Source organism: Telopea speciosissima, chromosome 4 (assembly GCF_018873765.1).
Source record: "Telopea speciosissima isolate NSW1024214 ecotype Mountain lineage chromosome 4, Tspe_v1, whole genome shotgun sequence".
Lineage (NCBI taxonomy): Eukaryota > Viridiplantae > Streptophyta > Magnoliopsida > Proteales > Proteaceae > Telopea > Telopea speciosissima.
Window position 1 is genome coordinate 61,418,793 of NC_057919.1, and position 21,326 is coordinate 61,440,118.

Consider the following 21,326-nt stretch of genomic DNA (forward strand, 5'->3'; position numbering starts at 1 on the left):
ATTTAGGGTTTAAAACTGAAAATCAAACCCTAAACCATATGAGGAAAATGAACCCTAAAATCAATGAATTTATTCTAACTCTTGCTTTCCTCTTCTTGTTGCTCCCTTCAAGTGCTCTGTTTTCCCACTTATACATGACCAACAATATGATGAAGTTGCCAAACAGATCTCCAAATCATTGACTGCGGCAGGGATCTCACATTGGATTGACATTACAGGTATACAACTAGAAAAGCATGTGGATCTTGTATTTTTTTAACTGGATTTAAGATGGAGACTACCACTTGCTAGGTTTTGTACTTTTGCTGAGATTTATTAACATGCTTGACTCCATTGAGATGTGCTTGAAAATTGGCCAATGAAGTGCACCAGTTTTGAATTATTAGGGGGGAAGAGAGTAAAAATGTAAATCTAGTGGTTTCTATCACTGCATTCAACATCATCTGTTACAATTCGAGAAAGAGACAGCAAAGATCAAATTCCTGTTAGTGTGGAGGTTGTGGCTTCTGTTGTCAAAGGGGCGACTGATGGATCAAGCACTTGAAAGGAAGATGAGGGTAATTTGGTCACTTTATTTTTTAATTTTGGTGGATTTTTGTTACAAGGGTATTTTGGTCATTAGATTCTTTGAAACTAACATCTAACGTCCCAGACTAACAGATTGGATTAAAATATTATAATATTTTAAAAATAAGGGGCACGTGTAAATTGTAAAGTTATAAGGGTGCATTTAGACAAGTAGGCATTTTGAAGGAGGGCATTTAACAAAAACCCTTATAAGTATGTCACACTAATGTAACGGTAAGGTCCTTTCTTCCACCCCCCCCCCCCCCCCAAAAAAAAAAAAAAAAAAAAAAAAAGAAGAAAAAAAAAGGGGTAAGGTCCACTTAGTTATAAGGACAAATCGAAAATCATTAACAAGAATCTTATTAACAATTGACAGTAATTGTTTTAAGATTTCCATGCGATTCAGTTCAATGTACATAATTATGTACAATCACATTTGTGTTTGTTATCTTCATTCTCATGGGCAAATGCGCGCAACAACCATCTAAATAGAGTGTCCAACTTTATCATTAGTTACGAACAATTTAAGGTATAACCTTAAGATAATCAAACATGTAGTTAAATCAATGTAAATCCATTTATTCCTTTAAACTATTAAATTTGGGTTTGATGCACAGATAAATCCAACACCTTATGAGAGAGTATTAGGTCATCATCTTTATCCTCTTAGGTTTCCTTGCCCGGTACAATTCGTCCAGTTCCTCTCATAGGGGACGGAAATGACCACCTTACCCCATGCCCGAACACACTGCTCGGGTGGAGTCCACCCCTCTTATTACAGGAATTGTTATCACCTCCAATTCCTGCCCGCTCCAATTCCCTCCAATCCCTCACATAGGAGCGAAAATGACCACCTTACCCACTGCCTGAACACACTGCCCAAGGTGGGGTAGGGTGGTCATTTCTGCTCCTATGTGAGGGATTGGAGGGAATTGGAGCGGGCAGCGAATTGGAGGTGATAAAAATTCCTTATTACAGGCACTAGGGAACTGTACCAGGCAGTGAACCTGAGAGGATAATTTTCCAATTTTGAAGAGGACGGTTTCAGTTAGAAAACCTAGTTTTTATAACCAATGGTTTGATACAAAAATGGGAAGATAGTAAAATTCAGAATAGTGAACCACTCATGTATATTTTTCATGGCCAAATGTTCTCTGTGTCGGGGGCGCAGGTTGTGCCCAGACACATGGGGTGGGCGAAATGACCACCCTGCCCCTTGAATGGCAAGCCCATGTGTCTATGCAGGTTGTGCTGCGGTACAAGAACATCAGCCCATTTTTCATTTATCAAATTATCAATTACATGGGATTACAAATAAAAAAATAAGGCTTAAATGTCGTGGTACGTCCTTAAAAATAAGTTGAGAGAGCGTTCTTATAGTTATAACCGTAGATTTAACCCTATTGACCATCTGCTGTTGAATTGCTTTAGTCTTACTTTACTTGAAACAGACTAGGATGGTGATTTCTCTCCCCTTCCTCGCCTTAACATCCCCGCTGCACCCTTTCCTTCCCCTCCATCACTTCTGCCCTCTCTCTCCCCCTCCCAGCCTCTACATCCCTCTCCCCATTATCTCTCTCTCCTCCCCTTGCGTCCTGGCTCCACTTCTCTGTATCTCCCTCCCATCCTTCTGTACCAAAAATCAATTATAAGTCCAATGGTAAATCCATCACCAAAATCGAAAAACGGAGAAATCCATCTCTAATCTCCTTCAGACAAAGTCAGATGGAGGAAACAAACAGAAACCCAGATTTTCTTGATCTACAATGTCTTATCATCTCCTAACAAAACTGAAACCGTAAAAAACACACTCACAAAAGCCATCTCCAATCCTCACAAGTTCTCACCTAGTCCCTGGGTCAGTATTAGAAACCTCTAAAATTGATGAAATTAGAGACCATAAGGAAAATAAAACTACTACTCATAATTGGCCTGTTCAACCTATATGTTGGTAACCCTCAATGTCCCATGACGTAGACTGAAAATGGAAAACCCAAATGTGCGAGCGAATATGGAATTGTTGGTAACGTTTGCATTAAATGCATGATGACTTTTCAGATGAGCAGCCTTTGATTCGTTATAACTGGAAATACATTGAATATGAAACCCCTGGTGTTATTGCAAGAGCAATAATGGCAATAAAGAAAATTTATGGATTTTTTTCAAAAATAAAAAATAAAAAATCAAGAAATATTTCTCCTTCAATTTATTTCCCCTGAATTGATTTACCACCTGCCCCACCTCTACGTTCACGCTCAACCTTGCATCCTCTCTCTCTCTCTCTCTCGTCCCCCAGCTTTTACATCCCGCCTCCCTGCCTCCCCTCTGCATCTTCGTCGAGCATCGGCTCCCAAACAGGATGAGTTGCAGCCAAAGCCCTAACCGCCTCTTTACATTTTTTTCCTGTTTTGGATAATCGTACCAGCCGGTGACTACGTGAAAATGCAATTGATGATTTGGATTAGTTTAATGTCAGATCTAAGGTTATAATAAAAAGAACGCATGAACAAGCTCACAGAATGCACGTTCCACTACCACCCACCCTTATTACACGGGCTATGGTTTAAGGTATTGGAAATTGGATCGGGATCAGTCTCAACCCTGAATCGGTCCGGATCGAGCAAAATTGCTTCTACTATTTAATAAAAATAAATGTGTTTCTTTTTTTACCGTTGGATCGTACCAGTGGATTGATGTCGGATCGGTCAATATTTGGGATCGATCTTGGCTGATACCGATTCCATCTAAGCAAATCGACCGATCTGATCTCAAGATTACGAACCATCATGACACGGGCACCACTGATCCCCCCCCCCCCCCGGTTGTTGATAAATAAGAAAAGAATATCCACTAATGGACCAATTTAATTTTTTGGTTATTCCAAAACCATTGCTTGCAAAACACGGGCAAAAATTATTATCCACAATAATGAAGTGTGGGCCTTATTTGACTTTCATTTAAATCAAAATGAATTATTTTTTTATTCTCACTTCTTTATGAAGGCAGAGACTTTTACGGGTTTGTCCCCAGATGGATCAAGGATTTTAAACTTGAAATCGAGATTGAACCGGTTAGCGCTAATTTCGATCCAATTCGGATTTAAATCGGCTCAGGCTGATTCTGATCCAAAAAATCCTAGAGTCAGCACTTTAGATTTGAAAGCCAATGATTTGATCTCAGAAATCCTATAATTGGCCACTTCAGAATATCCATATTCAGGATCGATTATAATCAATTCTGATCCGAATTGAATGATCTGATTTTGATTTTTGAAATCGTGCCCCAGACTACAGGGGCTAGGGGTGTCAAAAGTTGGCCGCACCAATAGGTCCGACATGAACTGACCAATTGTAACTCGAGATCAGTCTGACCGATTACTAAACGTGTTGGGCTCAAACACCAATCGATTAATAATAGGACGTTCCCAGTGGCCTAAAGGTTGCCTAGTCGGGACTAACCGAATATTGTGACCAACTGATAATTGGTTGTTTATACCTTGTTTAATCTCAATTAGCCCAATTATAACCCATTTAAGATCATTTATAGCCCGATTAGACAATTAGCCAGTTTAATTACATCGATTCAAATTATGGTCTGGAAACTGATCGATCGACTAAATAGAAATGTGTCTATGCCTTAACTATGAGGCTATCGAAAACGGTGTTAAATCATAAATTAATGCGAACAAAATTAGGCCCGATCGAAACCGGCCAACCGATTGAGGTTGGAATTTTTATCTCCTATAATTCTGACACCGTCCAATTCCCCTACAACCCCTCACATGGGAGTTGAACTGACCACTTACCCACAGTGGGTAAGTGGTCATTTCCACTCACATGTGGGTAAGTGGTCATTTCAACTCCCATGTGAGTGGTCAGTTCAACTCCCATGTGAGGGATTGTAGGGGAATTAAAGGGTGTCAGAATTATAGGTGATAACAATCCGGTGAGGTTGATACTCTAGCAGGAAGGAACACTTTCATCAGGATTTTCAGATTTAAGGGTACTTTAGTAATTCAACAGGAGAATCATCTCCATCTTTGCCCAAGGGTAACCTTGAAAGCAGTGAGCATCTTCCTCCCTATGATTGACTGAAGAACAGAAGCACCTGTTTAATCACAAATCCAGATTCTTGGGAAGATGTCTTTATCAGACTAATTAGGCCTCACTGCACGACCTCTCTAACTTTATTTTCTCTCTCTTCTTAGTCTTCATCTTCACGATTTCGGGCCACCGGCCACCACCTAACTCTCTCTCTCTCTCTCTCTCTCTCAACCCTCTCTGCCCACCAGCTGTTATCAACCGTCGACGGAGCTGTCAATCGTGTCCCCTCCCCGACAAGATCGCTCCAACCACTCCATCCACTTTTCTAGGTTTTAGGGTTCCGCCCTTTCCAAAATGGAGCTTCCACATTCCTCACCGCCACCACCATCACAGCCGGCGGTTGCAGACCCTTCGCCACCAGTCTCGTTTCCCATGGAGATCCCTCATGTATCGGACGAAGTCTCCACTGCATGGGAATGGAGAAGCCTTCTTGACTTCACCGTCGATGATCAACTTCTCGTCTCCTGGGATTCCGACACGCACCCGATCGCTCCGGTTCCGGAAATCGTTGCCGAACCTCCGTCGAACAGTGGATCGGATAGTGCTGCTGATCGGATTCGGAAGAGAGATCCTCGTTTGACTTGTTCGAATTTCTTGGCTGGGCGAATTCCTTGCTCGTGCCCTGAGGAAGATGAGAAGGACGAAGAGGAAGAAGCTGCTGTGGGGAATAATAAGCGTACGAGGACCTATGCGGTGGGGACTGCCCGCTGTCAGGTTCCTGGTTGCGAAGCCGATATTAGTGAACTCAAGGGGTATCATCGTCGTCATCGTGTTTGCCTTCGCTGCGCCAATTCCACTTCTGTTATTCTTGATGGCCTGTCTAAGCGGTATTGTCAGCAGTGTGGCAAGTACGTCCAGTTTCTCTCCGTTGTTACGCAATTATGCTGTATGTGTTTGTTTATTTATTCAGTTTGTGATCAGGGGATGTGGCTTGTAGAAGAACCCAAAAGACATTTGGGGGCATTTAATGAATTATTGAAACTAACTGAAAGCCAATTGTTATTGTGCTGAAACTGTCATTTATTTTCATAATTTATCATGGAGATCGGATTTTTTCTTTTAAATTTTAGGCTACTGCGCTACAGCTCGATGATGATTACCGATGATTTCTCTGCAATCTCAAAACGTTGTGCCACAAGGCCTTAAACATGTAGGACATCAATTACATGTTTACTTATATCCGAAGCCACTCACTTCTTGGCTTGATTGTGTCTGTACTGGGTTGGAAATGCTTCCTCCTCAATGGGTTCCACAAGGCATGTTGAAGTTCTCATCTTTGATCCATATTTTTTAACAAACATTGGCTATCTTAGCCGGTTTGTATGTTATTGCTCTGAAATTTGTGGCTGTCACACTTGCTTTACTTTTCCAGTCATTCATGTTGTTTCCCTTGCTTATCTGATAACTGCTCTTGGTTGTTTGAGAATTTTTCATTGAAGGTGACAGCTGGAAAGACTAGTGTGTGATTTTGGCAATCCTATGCTCTATGAATCTCTTTCACTGATTTATTCAGAGTTACAAAGTCAAGTTTTTATAGAGAAAGAGGAAGGGGACATCTCTAGGTTGATATAGTCAATCCAATTTTTTAATATTTACTAGGGTTTTTGAGATTTAGAGATGGCACTTTAGACGTTTGATTTCCTAGTTTTTTGTTTCCTGGTGAGAGATGGAGGAAATGTGCTTCATATTTGAGAACTATATTGGAGCAATCTCATTCTGTGTTCGTTTTTTAAATTTTACTGACATTGGTCTCTATTCCCAGGTTTCATATCTTGTCAGACTTTGATGAAGGCAAACGCAGTTGTAGGAGAAAACTAGAGCGCCATAACAAGAGGCGGCGAAGAAAAGGTGCAGTTGAAAAGGAATCTCAAGAGGACCTGCCTGCTGAAGACATTAGTGGTGATGGAGAAGCAGATAAAGGTATATCAACTCAAACAGATGCCACTCCTCCTCGTCTCACTCTAAGAAGCAATAAATGGTGGGGCTCCAGTGACGTTAAAGTTTGTTTAATAAACTTGCAATATGTTTCTCTCAAGTGATATTCAGTTTGAGTTGCTGTTATAGATTGGGAATGTGAGGTAGTTAAGAAAACTTCTGTCTGGAGATATATCTGCGCTGCTTATGCTTCTTGATTTGTGCTTAGTATCTTCGAAGACATGTCGAGCGGTAGAGTGATTTGTTTTGTAACGTTTGTTTTGTTTATGTTCTTGATACAGACAGTTTAGGCTTGAGCAACCAGGTAATGGGCAGAGAGGTATCATTGGAAGCCGAAGGTGGACACACTTCCCCACCTTGCTCAGCTCCTAGTTCGCAAAATATCCAGACTGATAGTGGTGTCTCAAATGTGGTCTCTGGTGAAACCAATATGGATGGAGGGAAAGATGGTTCCAAATGTGTTATTTCTTCATCCTTTTGTGACATTAAGAGTTCTTATTCATCTATGGTAGGTATTAAACTACTAACTAATGCCATCCTATGCTCTTCCCATTTTCTTTCATCCCTTATGGTGTGATATGTTAAGTTTCAAGAGATCTATGATGTTTCTTGTATTGCTTTGTTAGGATCTGATACTTAGCTACAAAGTTAATGATTCATTATGTGGTTGTAGTGTCCAACAGGTCGGATATCTTTCAAGCTTTATGACTGGAATCCTGCAGAATTCCCAAGACGACTTCGGCACCAAGTATTTCTAATGGATTATAATTGCAGTTTAGTATTTACAGGAGAATGCGTGTTTGTTTTCATTTGGAGTTAAAAAAAATTTGGTTAACATATGATGCTATCCCAATTTGCAGATATTCCAGTGGTTGGCCAGCATGCCAGTAGAATTGGAGGGGTATATCCGTCCAGGATGCACCATCTTGACCATATTCATTGCAATGCCCCAATTTATGTGGGAGAAGGTGATGAATTGCTTGATGCTTCAAATTCTTTTCTAGTGTTATGTTATTTGTAAATCTAATAATGGATAATTGGAGCCCGAGTGGACTGTGATTCTAGCTGCTTGACTGATGGTTTCTGCTTGTATTAATAAAGCAACATCCTAAGAAGTAATAAAAACTTCCTTGTGTGAATCAATGGAAGTGAAACTCTTGTCTTAGTTTTCTTCTTCCTTCCTCTCTCCTCCTCCTATCTTTCTTGATCATTGTGACTCCATCTCTCCTTTTATGTGATTGACCCTCTCTCTCTCTCTCTCTCTCTAAAGTTAATGCAACTACCTTCAGATTTTTTCAGGTCCCTGTTAGATGGACGACAATTGTGATACAAGCTACACTCTATTGTTTTCTCCATTTAATACCAATGTTGACACTTTCCCCTTTCTATCCTTCCCATCCCGTTGACAATGATGGTGTTGACAATGTGAAAGATCAGCAGTAACTATATTTTCTCAACTGTTAGTAACTTCCCTGTTCCTCACCCACCCACCTTCTCTCTCTGGCATGCTCACAAGCTCCACTTCCCATTAGATCTAAACTGCTAGAATTTCATGGTTCAATGGTCTAATGTTTAGGTTGCAGATTTGGCGAGTTTCAGGCGCATTTGTTGGTCTTCAGACTGTAGTGTTCATATGACATGTCCTCCTCCTGTTTCCTCTGAGGACAATTAGGTGATCTTTAATTGCTTTTCATATTCACAGATGAATCCTATTAGAGAGTATCTCATTTGTAGGTCTAAGTTCATATCATGGATGAACCCTCTTTTTAAATTGGTCCGATTCATTCTTCAGATTCACCTCGGGAGGCACATTCTGTCCGGAATCGTTTGAATTGGTCACATGTTGGCCATTGGATCTTAGAATTGCTTACAACACGGACGATTCATGCTTTTCTTAAAGATAGTGACGATAGTTGTCAAGGTGTCGCCTAGGCGGCACCTTGGCCGACTTGGGCGCCTTGGTCACCTAGGCGGACGCCTTGATTGCCTAATTGGTGTCGCCTTGATTTTTTACCCTCTCCAGCGCCTTGGATCGCCTAACCGCCGTGACAACTATGATAGTGACCGGGTTGACTTATCAAAAACTATTCGAACTCGGACACACTATAACTCATTTTTTTTCGGTTTCCTTTTTTGTTTGCTTTCCCCGACTCTTCTATCTTCTTCTTTAACCCCTCCAGTGCTTGTCTAAGGGTTTTAAAGACCCTCTGTTGCTGTTTTGAGTTACTTTGGCCGAGAATTGGGGGAGTTTTCAAGCTTTTCCTTCCCTAAAACTCAAAACTCAGCTATCTCCTAAAATATTTAAGGAAATTTGATTCTGTTTGTTGCCTTCATATCCTCTCATTTTGAAGCTTCAGATGGAGGTGATTTTAGGAGGATTTGGTGGAGCATGATTTGTTGGTTTTCTTATTAGTTTCTGGTTTTTATTCATATTTATGGGGTTGTTTATGTAAGAATATATCACATTATTGGTATTGATGTATGATATTCCAAACCTCACTTATATGATTTTCAGTAATGGTTATGCATGAAATTGTATGAAAATTATTTCTCTTTAAATCAGATTTTTCTATAAGTTTTCTGAAAATTTCCCAGTTGTTTTGGGGATTAATTTGAATCCTATGATTAATGATTTGAATCTCGATTCGTTCAATAACACCTCATGGGATTCTACGATTTGATTTTGGTGTTGACAACCATGGCTGAGCCTTGCCATTTGTATAGCCTCCTTTTCCTTTCCTCTTTAAAGAAGTGGCATAAAAAGCTTTAACAGAAATTAAATAAGTCCTAGCTGATAATTAGCTGATCAGCCAGTGCAACTTATATTAGTTGGTTTTGCTGTTTTGCTTAGTATTGTGGAGCCTTTTTGATTTGGTCAGGAATGCATTGTCCTCCCCCCACCAGAGCATGACAAGCATGGGGGTGGGGGTGGGGGTGGGGGAGGGGTTGGTTCCATGTAGGCTAACTGCATGTACATCTTATCATTAATTCTTGTTGTTATTCCATTTCCTTCACTTTATGGGGGAGGGGTTGGTTCCATGCAGGCTAAGTGCATGTTATCATTAATCCTGGTTAAATGCCTGTGAGTGCACAGCTGGGCAGCGATCGCCCTCCCTTAATCCTTTGTCATTATCACTCCTCTATTTTAAATTATAGTATTTTTTTTTTTAATCTTTATGATGCTAGAAATGCCGCTTGAAGTTTGTTGTTAAAAATCCACATCATCTCAAAGCCTTTTCGCTTCTTTATTCAGTTTTAGGAGGACAATATCAACACCCTTTTATGCTTGCTTTTCCTCCCATGCTCATATAGTCATATTGTCTGCCGCTCAGCTCAATAACAAGCTTTAACTTACAATCATATTTTGTTGCATTGAGCAGTTATCAGAAGATGCCGCTTCCTATGTGTGTAATCTTTTTAGTGCACCTGAAAGTTTGTTATCAGGAAGAGGCACAATTCTTCTTCACTTAAACAACATGATTTTCGAGGTTCTAAAAGGTTAGTTGGAATTCTATATGTTTTGTGTTGATATGCGTGCAACACTGATGTGGATGCTATTTTGTTTTATTTTTACTCTTCTTCATTACATATTACCTAGTTTTTTTGAAAATGATTTCATATTGAGAATCTGATTGGTGTTTCATTCAGTACTTTTATGCCATTTATTGATAGATTGTACTAAATGGTACTCTTTCTACACGAGTCTTGTAATCTTGCCACTCATAAAGACTGTTGCCAAATAATATTGTGGTTTCGGTTGAATTTAAGAATATTAGTTTATTTCTAGGTTTAGACCTTGATATCTTTGCGTGAACAAGTTCATCTCTGGAGGATCCTAATTCAGTGTTGTCATGGGTGAAAAGCAAAAACAAAGCTCATGGGCCTCTTAATTGCCTGAGGCAAGAGGTGCATAGCAAGTTGTGCACCTGGTTGAGGAGAGGTACAAATTTTTTTCTCCTACAAATGTCAGCAAATAGGAGAAAAACATAAAAATAAGTTACATTTTATTGAAACAGTTAAATCACAAGCACAAGGGCACACCAATAAAAATATAAAGGGTAAAATACACGTACCCCCTTGTAATGCACCCAATATTCCTCGTACCCCCCTAAGCTTCTGATAAGTCCACGTACCACCCCTACTTTACCCCCCTAAAGCCATTTAAGTCCAAAATGCTAAAAAATGACCAAACTACCCTTTCTTCTATCTTTTCTAAAATTTGAAAAGACCTAATTGCCTTGAACTATTTGCTAAAATTTGAAAAGACCAAAATGCCCTCATCTTCCCCAAATCATCATCTTCTTTTACATACCCAATACTACCACCACCACCACCACCACCACCCACCATTAACACCATCACCACCGTGAAGCCCCACCTCCAACTCCTCCACCTCTACCACAGGAACCTACGAAGGAGAAAATCCTCCTCAAGATAGGCTCTACCTGCTGGAAAAGCGCTCCCATGTGATCTGCTCCTTCGATGCTGAGACTAAGACCTGGGGACCCACTTTCAATCTGACCTTGAGCACTAATGCACCTGTGTCTGTGTTTCACTCCATCATCGGATTCGCCGATGACCGGTTAGTCCTAGTGGGTCTGATGGGCGAACCAGATGACTTGAAGGGCCTGGGGCTCTGGGAAGTCGATTAGGCCACTTACGAGTGTAGAAAGATCGGAGAGATGCCACCGATAATGGTAGAGAGTCTCAAGAACGCGAACTCGCGGCTCTCCACCCCAAGTGCATCAATGGAAGGTGATTTCATCTGCATCTATAACCCTTCGAACCCAGAATAGATATTTTTCTGTGAATTGAACGAGGGGAAGTGTCAATGGGGTAATGCTGTGAATTCCTTGGCGAACTCCCGCAATCGGATGCACAGATTCGTGTTCACATGCTCCAGAGTCGGGATGGGTGACCTTCAGAAGGCTATGGCGACTGGGAACTGAAGATTGACGGTGGAATCGGAGGGAGATGGGTTCTAGAGTTTATGATCTTCCACAACTCCAAGGGCTGTTCCCTATTTGATTGGTGGTTTTGTCATTTTCTGTCGAGACACTGTGATCCATTAGCAACTCCAAGGTCCGACTCTGTTCCCTAATAGAATGGTGATTTGTCACCGTCGACCTTGTTCCCTTCCATGTGAATGCCTGAGTTGGCTGAGATTCTTAATTTATAATTTGCACTTCCAACTTCTAAGTGGACAGTGATCCATGGGCACTGCAGGGCCTTTCTCAGATCTCACCGACAGAAACTGTAACTTTTGTTTCCGGATCTGGACTGGGATAGAATGATTGATGACTTGTCTGTGTTCTTCATTTGATTTCGTAATAAAGAAAGCAAAGTTATCATGTGACATTAAAGAATACATTGGTTCCATCTCATCGGAATTGACTTGACATACATTATCGGTAAGAGCAGAAGCAATAAAAGGCCCCAATCCCTACTAACTACAAAAATTAGAAACCAACCGAACTTCCTCTTTTCTGTATCTATTAACTAACGCCCCAAATTGCAAAGAAGACGAAGACGACTGGCGTGGCCGGTCTGGCAAGAGAGGAGTGGGTTTTGAGGAGGATTTTCTCCTTCGTAGGTTCCTGTGGTAGAGGTGGAGGAGTTGGAGGTGGGGCTTCATGGTGGTGATGGTGTTAATGGTGGGTGGTGGTGGTGGTAGTAGTATTGGGTATGTAAAAGAAGATGATGATTTGGGGAAGATGAGGGCATTTTGGTCTTTTCAAATTTTAGCAAATAGTTCAGGGCAATTAGGTCTTTTCAAATTTTAGAAAAGATAGAAGAAAGGGTAGTTTGGTCATTTTTTAGCATTTTGGACTTAAATGGCTTTAGGGGGGTAAAGTAGGGGTGGTACGTGGAATATTGAGGGGTGGTACGTGGACTTAGCAAAAGCTTAGGGGGGTACGAGGAATATTGGGTGCATTACAGGGGGGTACGTGTATTTTACCCAAATATAAAATATTAAATAAGTGCTGCTAGTACTATGGCTAAAGTCTATAAACTTAGAAACTTGGGTATGGATTGTTCACTTGGACAGGAGTGTCCCCTAAGGAAAATGTTATACACGTGCCCAAAAAAAAAGTAAAAAAAAAAGGAAAGGACAATGTACAGGCATACATAAGTTAGATAGAGCCTCCCCTGAGGGAAGCTGCTTCAGCCCCAGCTATAAAGCAGGGAAAGAGGGCTAAAAAGAAGAAGGAATAGAAGATAAGAGGAGGAAGAAGAGAAGAAGCAAGAACAACAACAAATACCTTTCTGGTTGCTGCTCCTGAGTTTCTCCAGTCACATGATAACTGTGTAATAGAAGTACCCTTACTGAGAGAAATTAATACCAAATTATCTGATGCAGGTTCATCATAGAAATTGGCTTATTTCTTTAGAAATAGGCCTAGGGTTGGGTTATATACATGTTGGGCCTTTGTTCCCAAGGGTTTTCTATGTATTAGGCCACTTTAATGAGTCTAAACTAGAGGTACATAGGTTGCATACGGGATTAGCCCAATACTTAGTTTATTGTTATGTTTTTTTAATTGAACCGGTTCAAATTGGTTGCATCCAATTGGTTCAATTTAAGTGATCATGTGACTTGGTTAAGTGGTCATGTGATGTAAGTTGGGCTGGATTAGGACTCTATAAGTCCAGCCATGTTTTGAGTTTATTTCTTTTAGTATTTTAGTTTCCTAGTTAGTTTAAGTTACCTAATAGGTTAAGGATTGGGTTATGCCTTTCCTTTTTATTGTAGGTGTCTAATTTTGAGTCTTTTATATAAGGTTGTAAGGGGGCCAAGTATTGAACACGAATTTTGATTAATAAAAACTTAGCTTTATGCTTGCTGCCTTTGTTGCTGCTGTTGCTCCTTGAGAGTGTTGCATCCTTGTGGGTTTATCAAGGTGGAAAGGGTGGGTGGACTCCTACGACTCCTTGCATCTGCTTATGATCGGGAGGTCCTCTTCAATCAATTCTCAAGCTCCTACTGCTGTTGATCTTCAAAACCAGTGAGTTATTTAATTTTCTGCAACTATCTTCTTCTCCTAATTCCTTACAGTCTACCCTAATCATTCTCTAATCGACCTCCATTAATCCTATCTCCATTAAACCCTAATTTCTCAATTCAGATCAATTTCCCCATTAGTTTATCGTCAAATTTCAACCACAGTACCCTCACTGCCCTACCTATACTCGATCCAAAACCCTGTCCTAAATTCCCATTAGAAACCCTAAATTCAGCCTATTTCCTAATTCCTAAAACCCAAAACCCTAACCCTAATTCTGCAGATTTTTCAAACTTAACCAAATCCAATTATTTTTATCCCATAATAACCCCCTAGACCTGCATATTAAAGCCATATAAGGCCCATTCCCAAATTCCCATCCTAAACCCTAGAATTAACCTTAATCCTAGTGTTGTCCATTCGAACCAGCAACCCCTTTTGCTATTGATCCTGTTGTCTGGCTCCTAGTAGGTCTCCTACCTATCTAGGACTACATTATTATCCCTTTTACCTCCCCTCCCCCCCGGCCCATAAAAAAAAACCTACTATAACAGTTCAAGGCACAAGCCTATGTCTTGCTTGTGCCTTAGGTGCATCTCTTGGATCGCCCAGGACAACACTGTATTAGTTTTATCTTTCTAAAAGCTGTACAGATGAAAACTATCATGATTTTGTTGACTAAACGGTTCTAGCAGTCAACTTGATGTTTAGCTCTTTTGTCTTGGTACAGATGTTTATTGTGGATGCCACTGGATTAGATTCTAAAGACCAACTCTAGACTAATTTCTAAATCACTGAAGTTGACAATATAGTGTTTGTAGTGCATTGCTAAACTCAAATTTGTGAGATCCAGTGGGATAGTAGCTGATCTTCCAGGTTGGAATCACTACTAGTACCCCAACCTTGAAATCACATTCAGGGTTCTTGGAATCACCATCAAGGATCCTTCTGATCACCACAGGAGGGAGTATTCTGAATCATTCATGAAACCGAAGGCAAAAGGCCAACTTTCATTCATCAAATTCGTGTGTTGGGCTGTAGCCCTACAAACTTATATAAAAGACCAAAACCAAACTCAAACTAAGCTAAAACTCCAGCCAATTATGGAGGTGGTCTTAACTGACTAGCATACTATAAAATATAAAATAATGAAACTTGAAACAAGGCTGGACCTATAGGGACCCAATCCAGCCCAACTAAAACACTTCAATAACAACTAAAATTAAATGAATAAGACTCTGACTAGACCCAACAACTCAAGTAATTAATAAATCCCGTATTCATTACTCCTACATCTATTTTAGGCCCATTTAAGTAGCCTATTACAATAAAAACCCATTGGACCAAAGGCCCAATATATAAGTAACCTAACCAAATGCTTATTTCCACTAAACCCATGTTTGTTTTCTTTTCCCCCTGCATCAGTTTGTTCATGATCTCATGGCTGGATTACTTCCATTTTTCAAGGATAAAACCATGAGCTTATCCTACTAGATTCTCCTCTAATGAACAAACTCAGTAACCTATCTAAGAAAAGATAATTCCTCGTCAATGGTATGGTGTCATTCAAAAAGTCCTGAATCACCCCCAAACCACTGTCATGCAAGCTTTAATGTTAGTTTTCTAGAAATGAAACCTGAAGATTACTGGAGCCATCTCGTGTAATCATATAACCATTACATCTAAAGAAAGAGAGACCCCTAGATCCCCCCCCACCCCGGGAAATGTGTCTGCACGGATCAAACACTACTGATCTGACCAAGAATACTTAACACTTTTCTTATATTTCTTGAAGAATAAGGAGTAAGTCAATGCAACTCAACTGAGCCTTAGCCAACTACCTGGTGTTGGCAATATGAATCTTATTCTGCTACTCCAATCTATTTTGAACTATAGCAACTTTGCACCATATTGGTCTTTTTCTGCATGGGGCTTGCCTCCTTCGCCTTTTTTTTCTAAGGTTAAATGTTTGAATTATATTTTTCTGGAGACCAAAGGAGTAGTATGCTTGACTGAAACTATAAGTTGGCCTATGAAAAGAATTAGGTTTTTTTTTTAATCAAGATTTCTTTTAGGATTTTCATATGAAAGCTGTTTATCTGTGAGGTTTTGATACAGATCCTCCAATAGGGCCTCGGAAGACTTTATTTTGGTCCATGGTTGGGTTCTGTGGACCTTGGAATTCTTATGTTTTTAGTTTTATTGATATAATGAGCCTCCTTTATGAGCCCGTATTTGGGATCTTAATTTTGTACATGGGATTGATTATATAAATATGATTGTGTTGTTAAGTAAGTTTAGTCTCGAAATAGTCTTTCTTAGTCAAGTATTTTATGTCTTATTGTTAGTAAGTAGTTTATGTTGTTTGAAGTCTTCTATTGCAAGTATTTGATCAGTTTAAGTTAGTTTTTGTTTAGGTAACTTGAAGGGTTAGTTGTGTATTTGGTTTAGGAGTCCGAAAGTTAGTTATTTGGTCTTTATAAATAAGGTTGTAATTCTACACGAATTTATGGAATTTTGGAATGGAAAATTAGTTTAATTTAATAAATATTGAGGTTGTTGCCTCTCTCTCTCTCTCTGTCTCTTTCCCTTCTCTCTCCTCTCTTCCCCATAATTTCTCCCTTCCCCTCATCCTTGCAATTGCCTTTCTTCCCAATCCTTGTGGCTCCATTGCTAGCAACCCATTATTAACAGCTCATCTGATCGATCTGCTAAAGAATCCTTGTAACTTATTCTTTTCCCCAACCCACCCTCTTTAATCTTCTTCTTGTTTTTTAGGGTAGGGAGGGGTTGGGGGTGGGGAGGGGCTGAAGTCGTGGAAGAATGTAAAAGATTTTAGCTTATTCCTCTTGTTCATAGTTGTTTGGTGCTCTGAAAAATGGGATTTTCTGTTATTAGGGCCTTGATTTTAAATGCTCTACTTGTTCATTGCTAATGGATTGATTTATTGAATGTAGATGGAACATCATTGATGAATGTCAAAGTGGAGGTGCAGGCCCCGAAACTTCATTTTGTTAATCCTATTTTTGTTGAAACTGGCAAGCCTATGGAGTTTGTCGTGTGTGGCAGTAATTTACACCAGCCTAAACTTCGGTATGTTACTCTTCTTCTTTGTTGTTGATGCCCTCCTCTAAACAATCTGTTTTTTTTTTTTTTGGCTTTTCATTAGTCTATTGCATTGCAGTCTAATTTTATTTCTTTTAGGCAGAAGTTTTCTACTTGTTCTTCAGAGTACTTGGTGCAAGTGAACCTTAAGTTCTTAGCTAAGAATGCATAGCTGTGTCACTGCTATGCATTTCTTGCTATTATTCAGTTGTATTTTAAGTGCGACACAGGATCGGTATACTCTGTTCATCCAACTTTGGAAGGCCTTATCCCAAATACTTGTGGTTGGGGTGCAAAGATCTGGTTCCAAAGTTTCCTCTATTTTGTGTTATATTTTCTTTTAGTTGTATTAGAATAATGGGGAAATGGGGAAATCTCTGAGGTTAAAAATATGTACAGGGATCCAAAACCAGTTGCGGAAGCATGTGTACAGGAGTTGGAAAAGGAAGTCTAATCGAATTGCTTTTAGTAGCACTAAAAAAGAGCATTTGGTTTCTTGATTAGCTACTGTCAGTAGTGCTTCTTTGTTTGGAAGCTACTTATTCCCTCACTGGAGGCTCTTGGATTGGTGCTTATTCCAACCTGTAATGCGAATTGAATATAATTTAATTTCAACTTCACAAAAAGATGCAAAATTGCAAAGACAAGTACTAAACATTTTTAGGCATGGGGTACTCTAAAAATCATTATGAGTGATTGACATACTATGGCTTGTGTTGGGATATCTTACTCTAAAAATCATTATTAGTGGTTGACATACTATGGCTTGTGTTGGGATATATCCCCTTTTCACTGAAGCTATATTTGGTTGCTCTCGCAGTTTTCTAGTGTCTTTTGCTGGAAAGTACCTTGCACATGATTGCTGTGTTGCAAATCTAGATGGGAAGAGTGAAGCTCACAGTTGTGACCATCAAATGTACAAGATATATATCCCTCATACAGAGCCTGCTTATCTTGGCCCTGCATTTATTGAGGTGTGTTCTTTTGGAACATTTTGTTTGTCATGTACTGAATTTGGATAATTCCACACTGTTTCATTCTTAAGTTATGGTTTTGCATGATTAATACTCGAATTTTCTTTTCTGCATGCAACTTTTATCTGTTCTTGAACACCCCTTCACAGTTTGGACAATATCTACCATAACTGTGTTCTTTGGTTGGTTGCTTGAGCAGTCTATGTACATTATTGCAAAATCCGAATCTGTGTCCCAGGACCTAGTGGCCTGGGATCCTCGTTATTTGATATTTTTCTCAAGTAAAGAAGATTAGCACATTATCTGTTGACAATGTTCAGTCCCATCATATGTTACCTTCTCTTGCATGTGTTGAATTGCTAGCTAAGTTTTGCTCTGTTGTACTCCCAGGGCCTTTTCATGTCCTTGATTCTGATTTTTTCTGGTCTGAATCTTCTTGGTGTATAAACTGCCAAGTAGCAAAATGAGGTTTTATGTTGTGTCTATGGTTGTCCTAATACGGGTTAATTTGTTTATTATTTTCAGTACCAGAATGCCATCTTTTGCTCCTTTATGTATATATGTATGTATGTATTTTGCATGTCTCTGATGCTACTGGCTGAGGTAGATGAGGTTTGAAATGTTGTTTATTATTGCATGTGAAATGATATATAAAATCTCATCCTAAATGGTTATTTATTTTCTTGTGTAGGTTGAGAATGAATCGGGTTTGTCCAACTTCATCCCCCTCCTCTTAGGAGACACAGAAACATGTTCTGAAATGCAGATGGTGCAGCAGATGTTTGAAGAATCTCTCTGTTCAAAGAGACATCAGGTTGCAGTTACGGATGCTGTCTCTGAGTCATGTGAGGTGTTTGCATTAAAGCAAGCAGCCATGTCTGAACTTATTTTAGATATTGGATGGTTGCTGAAGGAGCCAAAGTCAGAAAATTTTCAAGGGGTTTTGACTAGTACAGACATTCAAAGGTTAAATTGTTTATTAGATTTTCTCATCAAGAATGAGTTCACCACCATTTTGGAGAAAATATTACAATCTCAAAGGACTATGATTCATAAGGAGGTCTTCAATAGCATTGATGGAATTGATGATGCTAATATGAGGCTATTTCATAAGTCTATGAATCATGCTAGAGAAATTATCCACAGAAAATATCAGCATGCTGGGGATTCAGTACCACATCCAGGAAACTCAAAAAAGAATGCTTTTGATCAAAGCTACAATGGAAATTACATGTTCTCTATCTTTCCGAACAGTAATCAGGTGACAATTCTTTTTCTTTGCCCCCCCCCCCCCTTCCCCTTTTTTTTCAAAAAAAAATCTTTGTTGGAATATCTGTGATGCCCAATGGAGGAATTTTATTATGAAAACAGAAAGAGAACAAAAATTACTTTATTATTATTGATCATGATCAATTGGGGGGGGGGGGGGGTTTGCAAGGAGACTTGAACATTGGTTGGGTGAACAAGATTTCCACTCTAAGCATGCCTTGAAGTAAAGCCAGGATTTTTTGGCTTTGGTTGCATTCTCTTTCCTGCTTGATACGGGTGGAGGGATGGAAACTTTTTATGTTGGGTTTTGCCTGGTGTCCAAATTCAAGGACTTGCCACCACACCCACCCTTCAAAAAAAGAAAACGAAAGAGGTTTGAAGCCATTCTGCCAAATTCTAGTCTACTCAATTTCCTCTTTTTGGGCTTTGCAGGATATGGGGACGAAAGAGGAAAATATGGGAACACCTACAGCTACAGATTTCCGAGAAAGTACTTTATTTGAGCCACTTGTAAATGCAGATGTTGATTGGAATGTGAAGTGCCAATCACACCGAATGAATGTACGAGTGTGGAAGCCAAGTGGCTACATCTCTCCAACAACAGTTATGACTCCACGGTCTTTTGTGCTCTTTGTTGCTGCTGTTGTCATGTGTTTTGGGATATGTGCTGTCCTCCTCCATCCTCACAAGGTTGGGGAATTTGCTATTTCTATTCGTCGGTGTGTGTTTAGTAATCACGAGCGATAGAAACTCTCAGTTGATCCAAAGGGGATATCATCTTACCTGGTTGATTTGTACATTGCCCGTGTAAATTGCTGCTAATGTGGCTTTGGTCATGATCAGCAGTTGTAACCTATTGCTGACTACGCCTGTTGCTGCCTCATTTTGATGAGTTTTTGTGTGATTCACTTGGGTACACTTAGCATATCCTTCTGGGTGGAGAGTGCAGGGTTGATTAGTTCAATATTATAGAAAATTATAATGGGAATGAATTCCTAGTTTTATTTGTGTCCTCTCTGTAACTTAGATGAATTTTTGTGTAACAATGACCGAGGGCATTGTGTTGATTCTGCTCCATGGTTCTATTTAGGCATGAACTTTGTAAGGAGTAGATGGTTCTGCAGCCATGAAATCATGATATTGGTAGGAGTCTGGATGAACCTGTTACTCTGTAAGTAAACATGGCTGCAAAATTACTCTGGTAGTTAAGGACAACTGACCTGTTGCTAATCCAAAAGCCAACTGTTGGTAACTAGGGCTTAGCCTTGATTTACCCCAGGTTGGTGGTGGAGGTTTAATTGTGTAACAGAAATAGAGGAAATTATTTCTCTTGAAGTAGTGTTAGTGTATTACCAAAAAAAAAAGTAGTGTTAGTGTTAACAGAAATGAGGTTGTGGAGAAAGAAAAATATCGGAAGGGGAGATTACACCTAAGATTGGGGTGCCCTTAAGCTGGATATTCTCAGTTAAATATGTGTGTGTGCATCTTGTGAACCATCTTGTTTTAGTATTTATAAATGTATGAGTTGTATTATCTTCAACCTAATCTCTTGTTCAACTTGCTCTCTTTTGGTATTTTACCTTCTAATATTCTCTTTTTTTTATTGGTAAGCCCGACGGAGAGTTGAACTTGTGATCTCTTAATTGTGATGTTTTGATCCTTGCCAATTGAGCGACCCTTTGGGATTTCTTTCTCTCATTTTCAGTGCCAAAACCAATGAAATCTATGGAAAAAACCTCCATGAAGCTGAAGCCTTCCACCATTCTCTCGAAAAATTGCAGGAAAATCTCCATGAAACCATTAAAGATTTTGCATGAAAGCTTCAATTCTTAAATGAAATATGGAACTATAACCTAAATAAGTTGGCTTCATTGTGAAACCAGTATTGGAGATATCATTGACAATGTTCATGAACTCATAGAACCTTAAGACCATAAAATCCTGAGTTTTGGACCATCATCTATGAACTATGAAAAAAAATTATTCATAAGAAAATGCAAACCCCTTCATCAATGCAGTTGGCAGACACAAAAGGCTGGAAATAGAGTAATAGAGGGTTGCCAGAATTTACAAAGCAAAACAAGGTATGTTAGGTATTTGACCAATATGCCAAAAGCTCTAAAGCTGATGGAACGAATGAGAACATCAGCTCTGGTGCGGTGACAGCTAAAGTATCGGATGAGAATGAAGAACAGCATCGGGTGTTGCGAATGGGAACCTGAGGACGCAACATGGGTATTATTGTTTGAGGCGTCTTGGTGAATAAATTCAGGCTTTCAGCGTTGTGGTGGGGACTTGGTTTGGGAAGGTCTAGAGATAAGAGATGTAAAACAAATTAAGCACTTTAATGTGTCTAAATGATTTGAAGC

At 39.6% G+C, this 21,326-nt stretch overlaps 1 protein-coding gene and 1 long non-coding RNA gene across 2 annotated transcripts; one reads left to right on the forward strand and one right to left on the reverse strand.

Moving 5' to 3' along the window:
* Positions 1-4,740: 4,740 nt before the first annotated feature.
* LOC122658448 (squamosa promoter-binding-like protein 7) lies at positions 4,741-19,966 on the forward strand. Its single transcript, XM_043853418.1, has 10 exons — positions 4,741-5,518; positions 6,433-6,590; positions 6,887-7,113; positions 7,279-7,353; positions 7,466-7,573; positions 9,986-10,103; positions 16,567-16,702; positions 17,535-17,688; positions 18,380-18,949; positions 19,390-19,966. Exons 1-10 carry the CDS (start codon positions 4,965-4,967, stop codon positions 19,702-19,704), a joined length of 2,415 nt encoding a protein of 804 aa, XP_043709353.1. The 5' UTR covers positions 4,741-4,964; the 3' UTR covers positions 19,705-19,966.
* Positions 11,499-11,932, reverse strand: LOC122658449. Its single transcript, XR_006332442.1, has 2 exons — positions 11,695-11,932; positions 11,499-11,618 (listed from the first exon to the last, which is right to left on the reverse strand). It is a non-coding gene; the product is annotated as an uncharacterized LOC122658449 (long non-coding RNA).
* Positions 19,967-21,326: the final 1,360 nt, after the last annotated feature.

What these genes read in the sequence shown, in the direction of transcription:
- LOC122658448 (XM_043853418.1), top strand. Translation starts at nt 4,965, where the DNA reads ATGGAGCTTCCACATTCCTCACCGCCACCACCATCACAGCCGGCGGTT. An exon ending in TGATGGAGAAGCAGATAAAG is followed by an intron (nt 6,591 to 6,886) that starts GTATATCAACTC and finishes TTCTTGATACAG; the next exon opens with ACAGTTTAGGCTTGAGCAAC. An exon ending in CCCAATTTATGTGGGAGAAG is followed by an intron (nt 7,574 to 9,985) that starts GTGATGAATTGC and finishes TGCATTGAGCAG; the next exon opens with TTATCAGAAGATGCCGCTTC.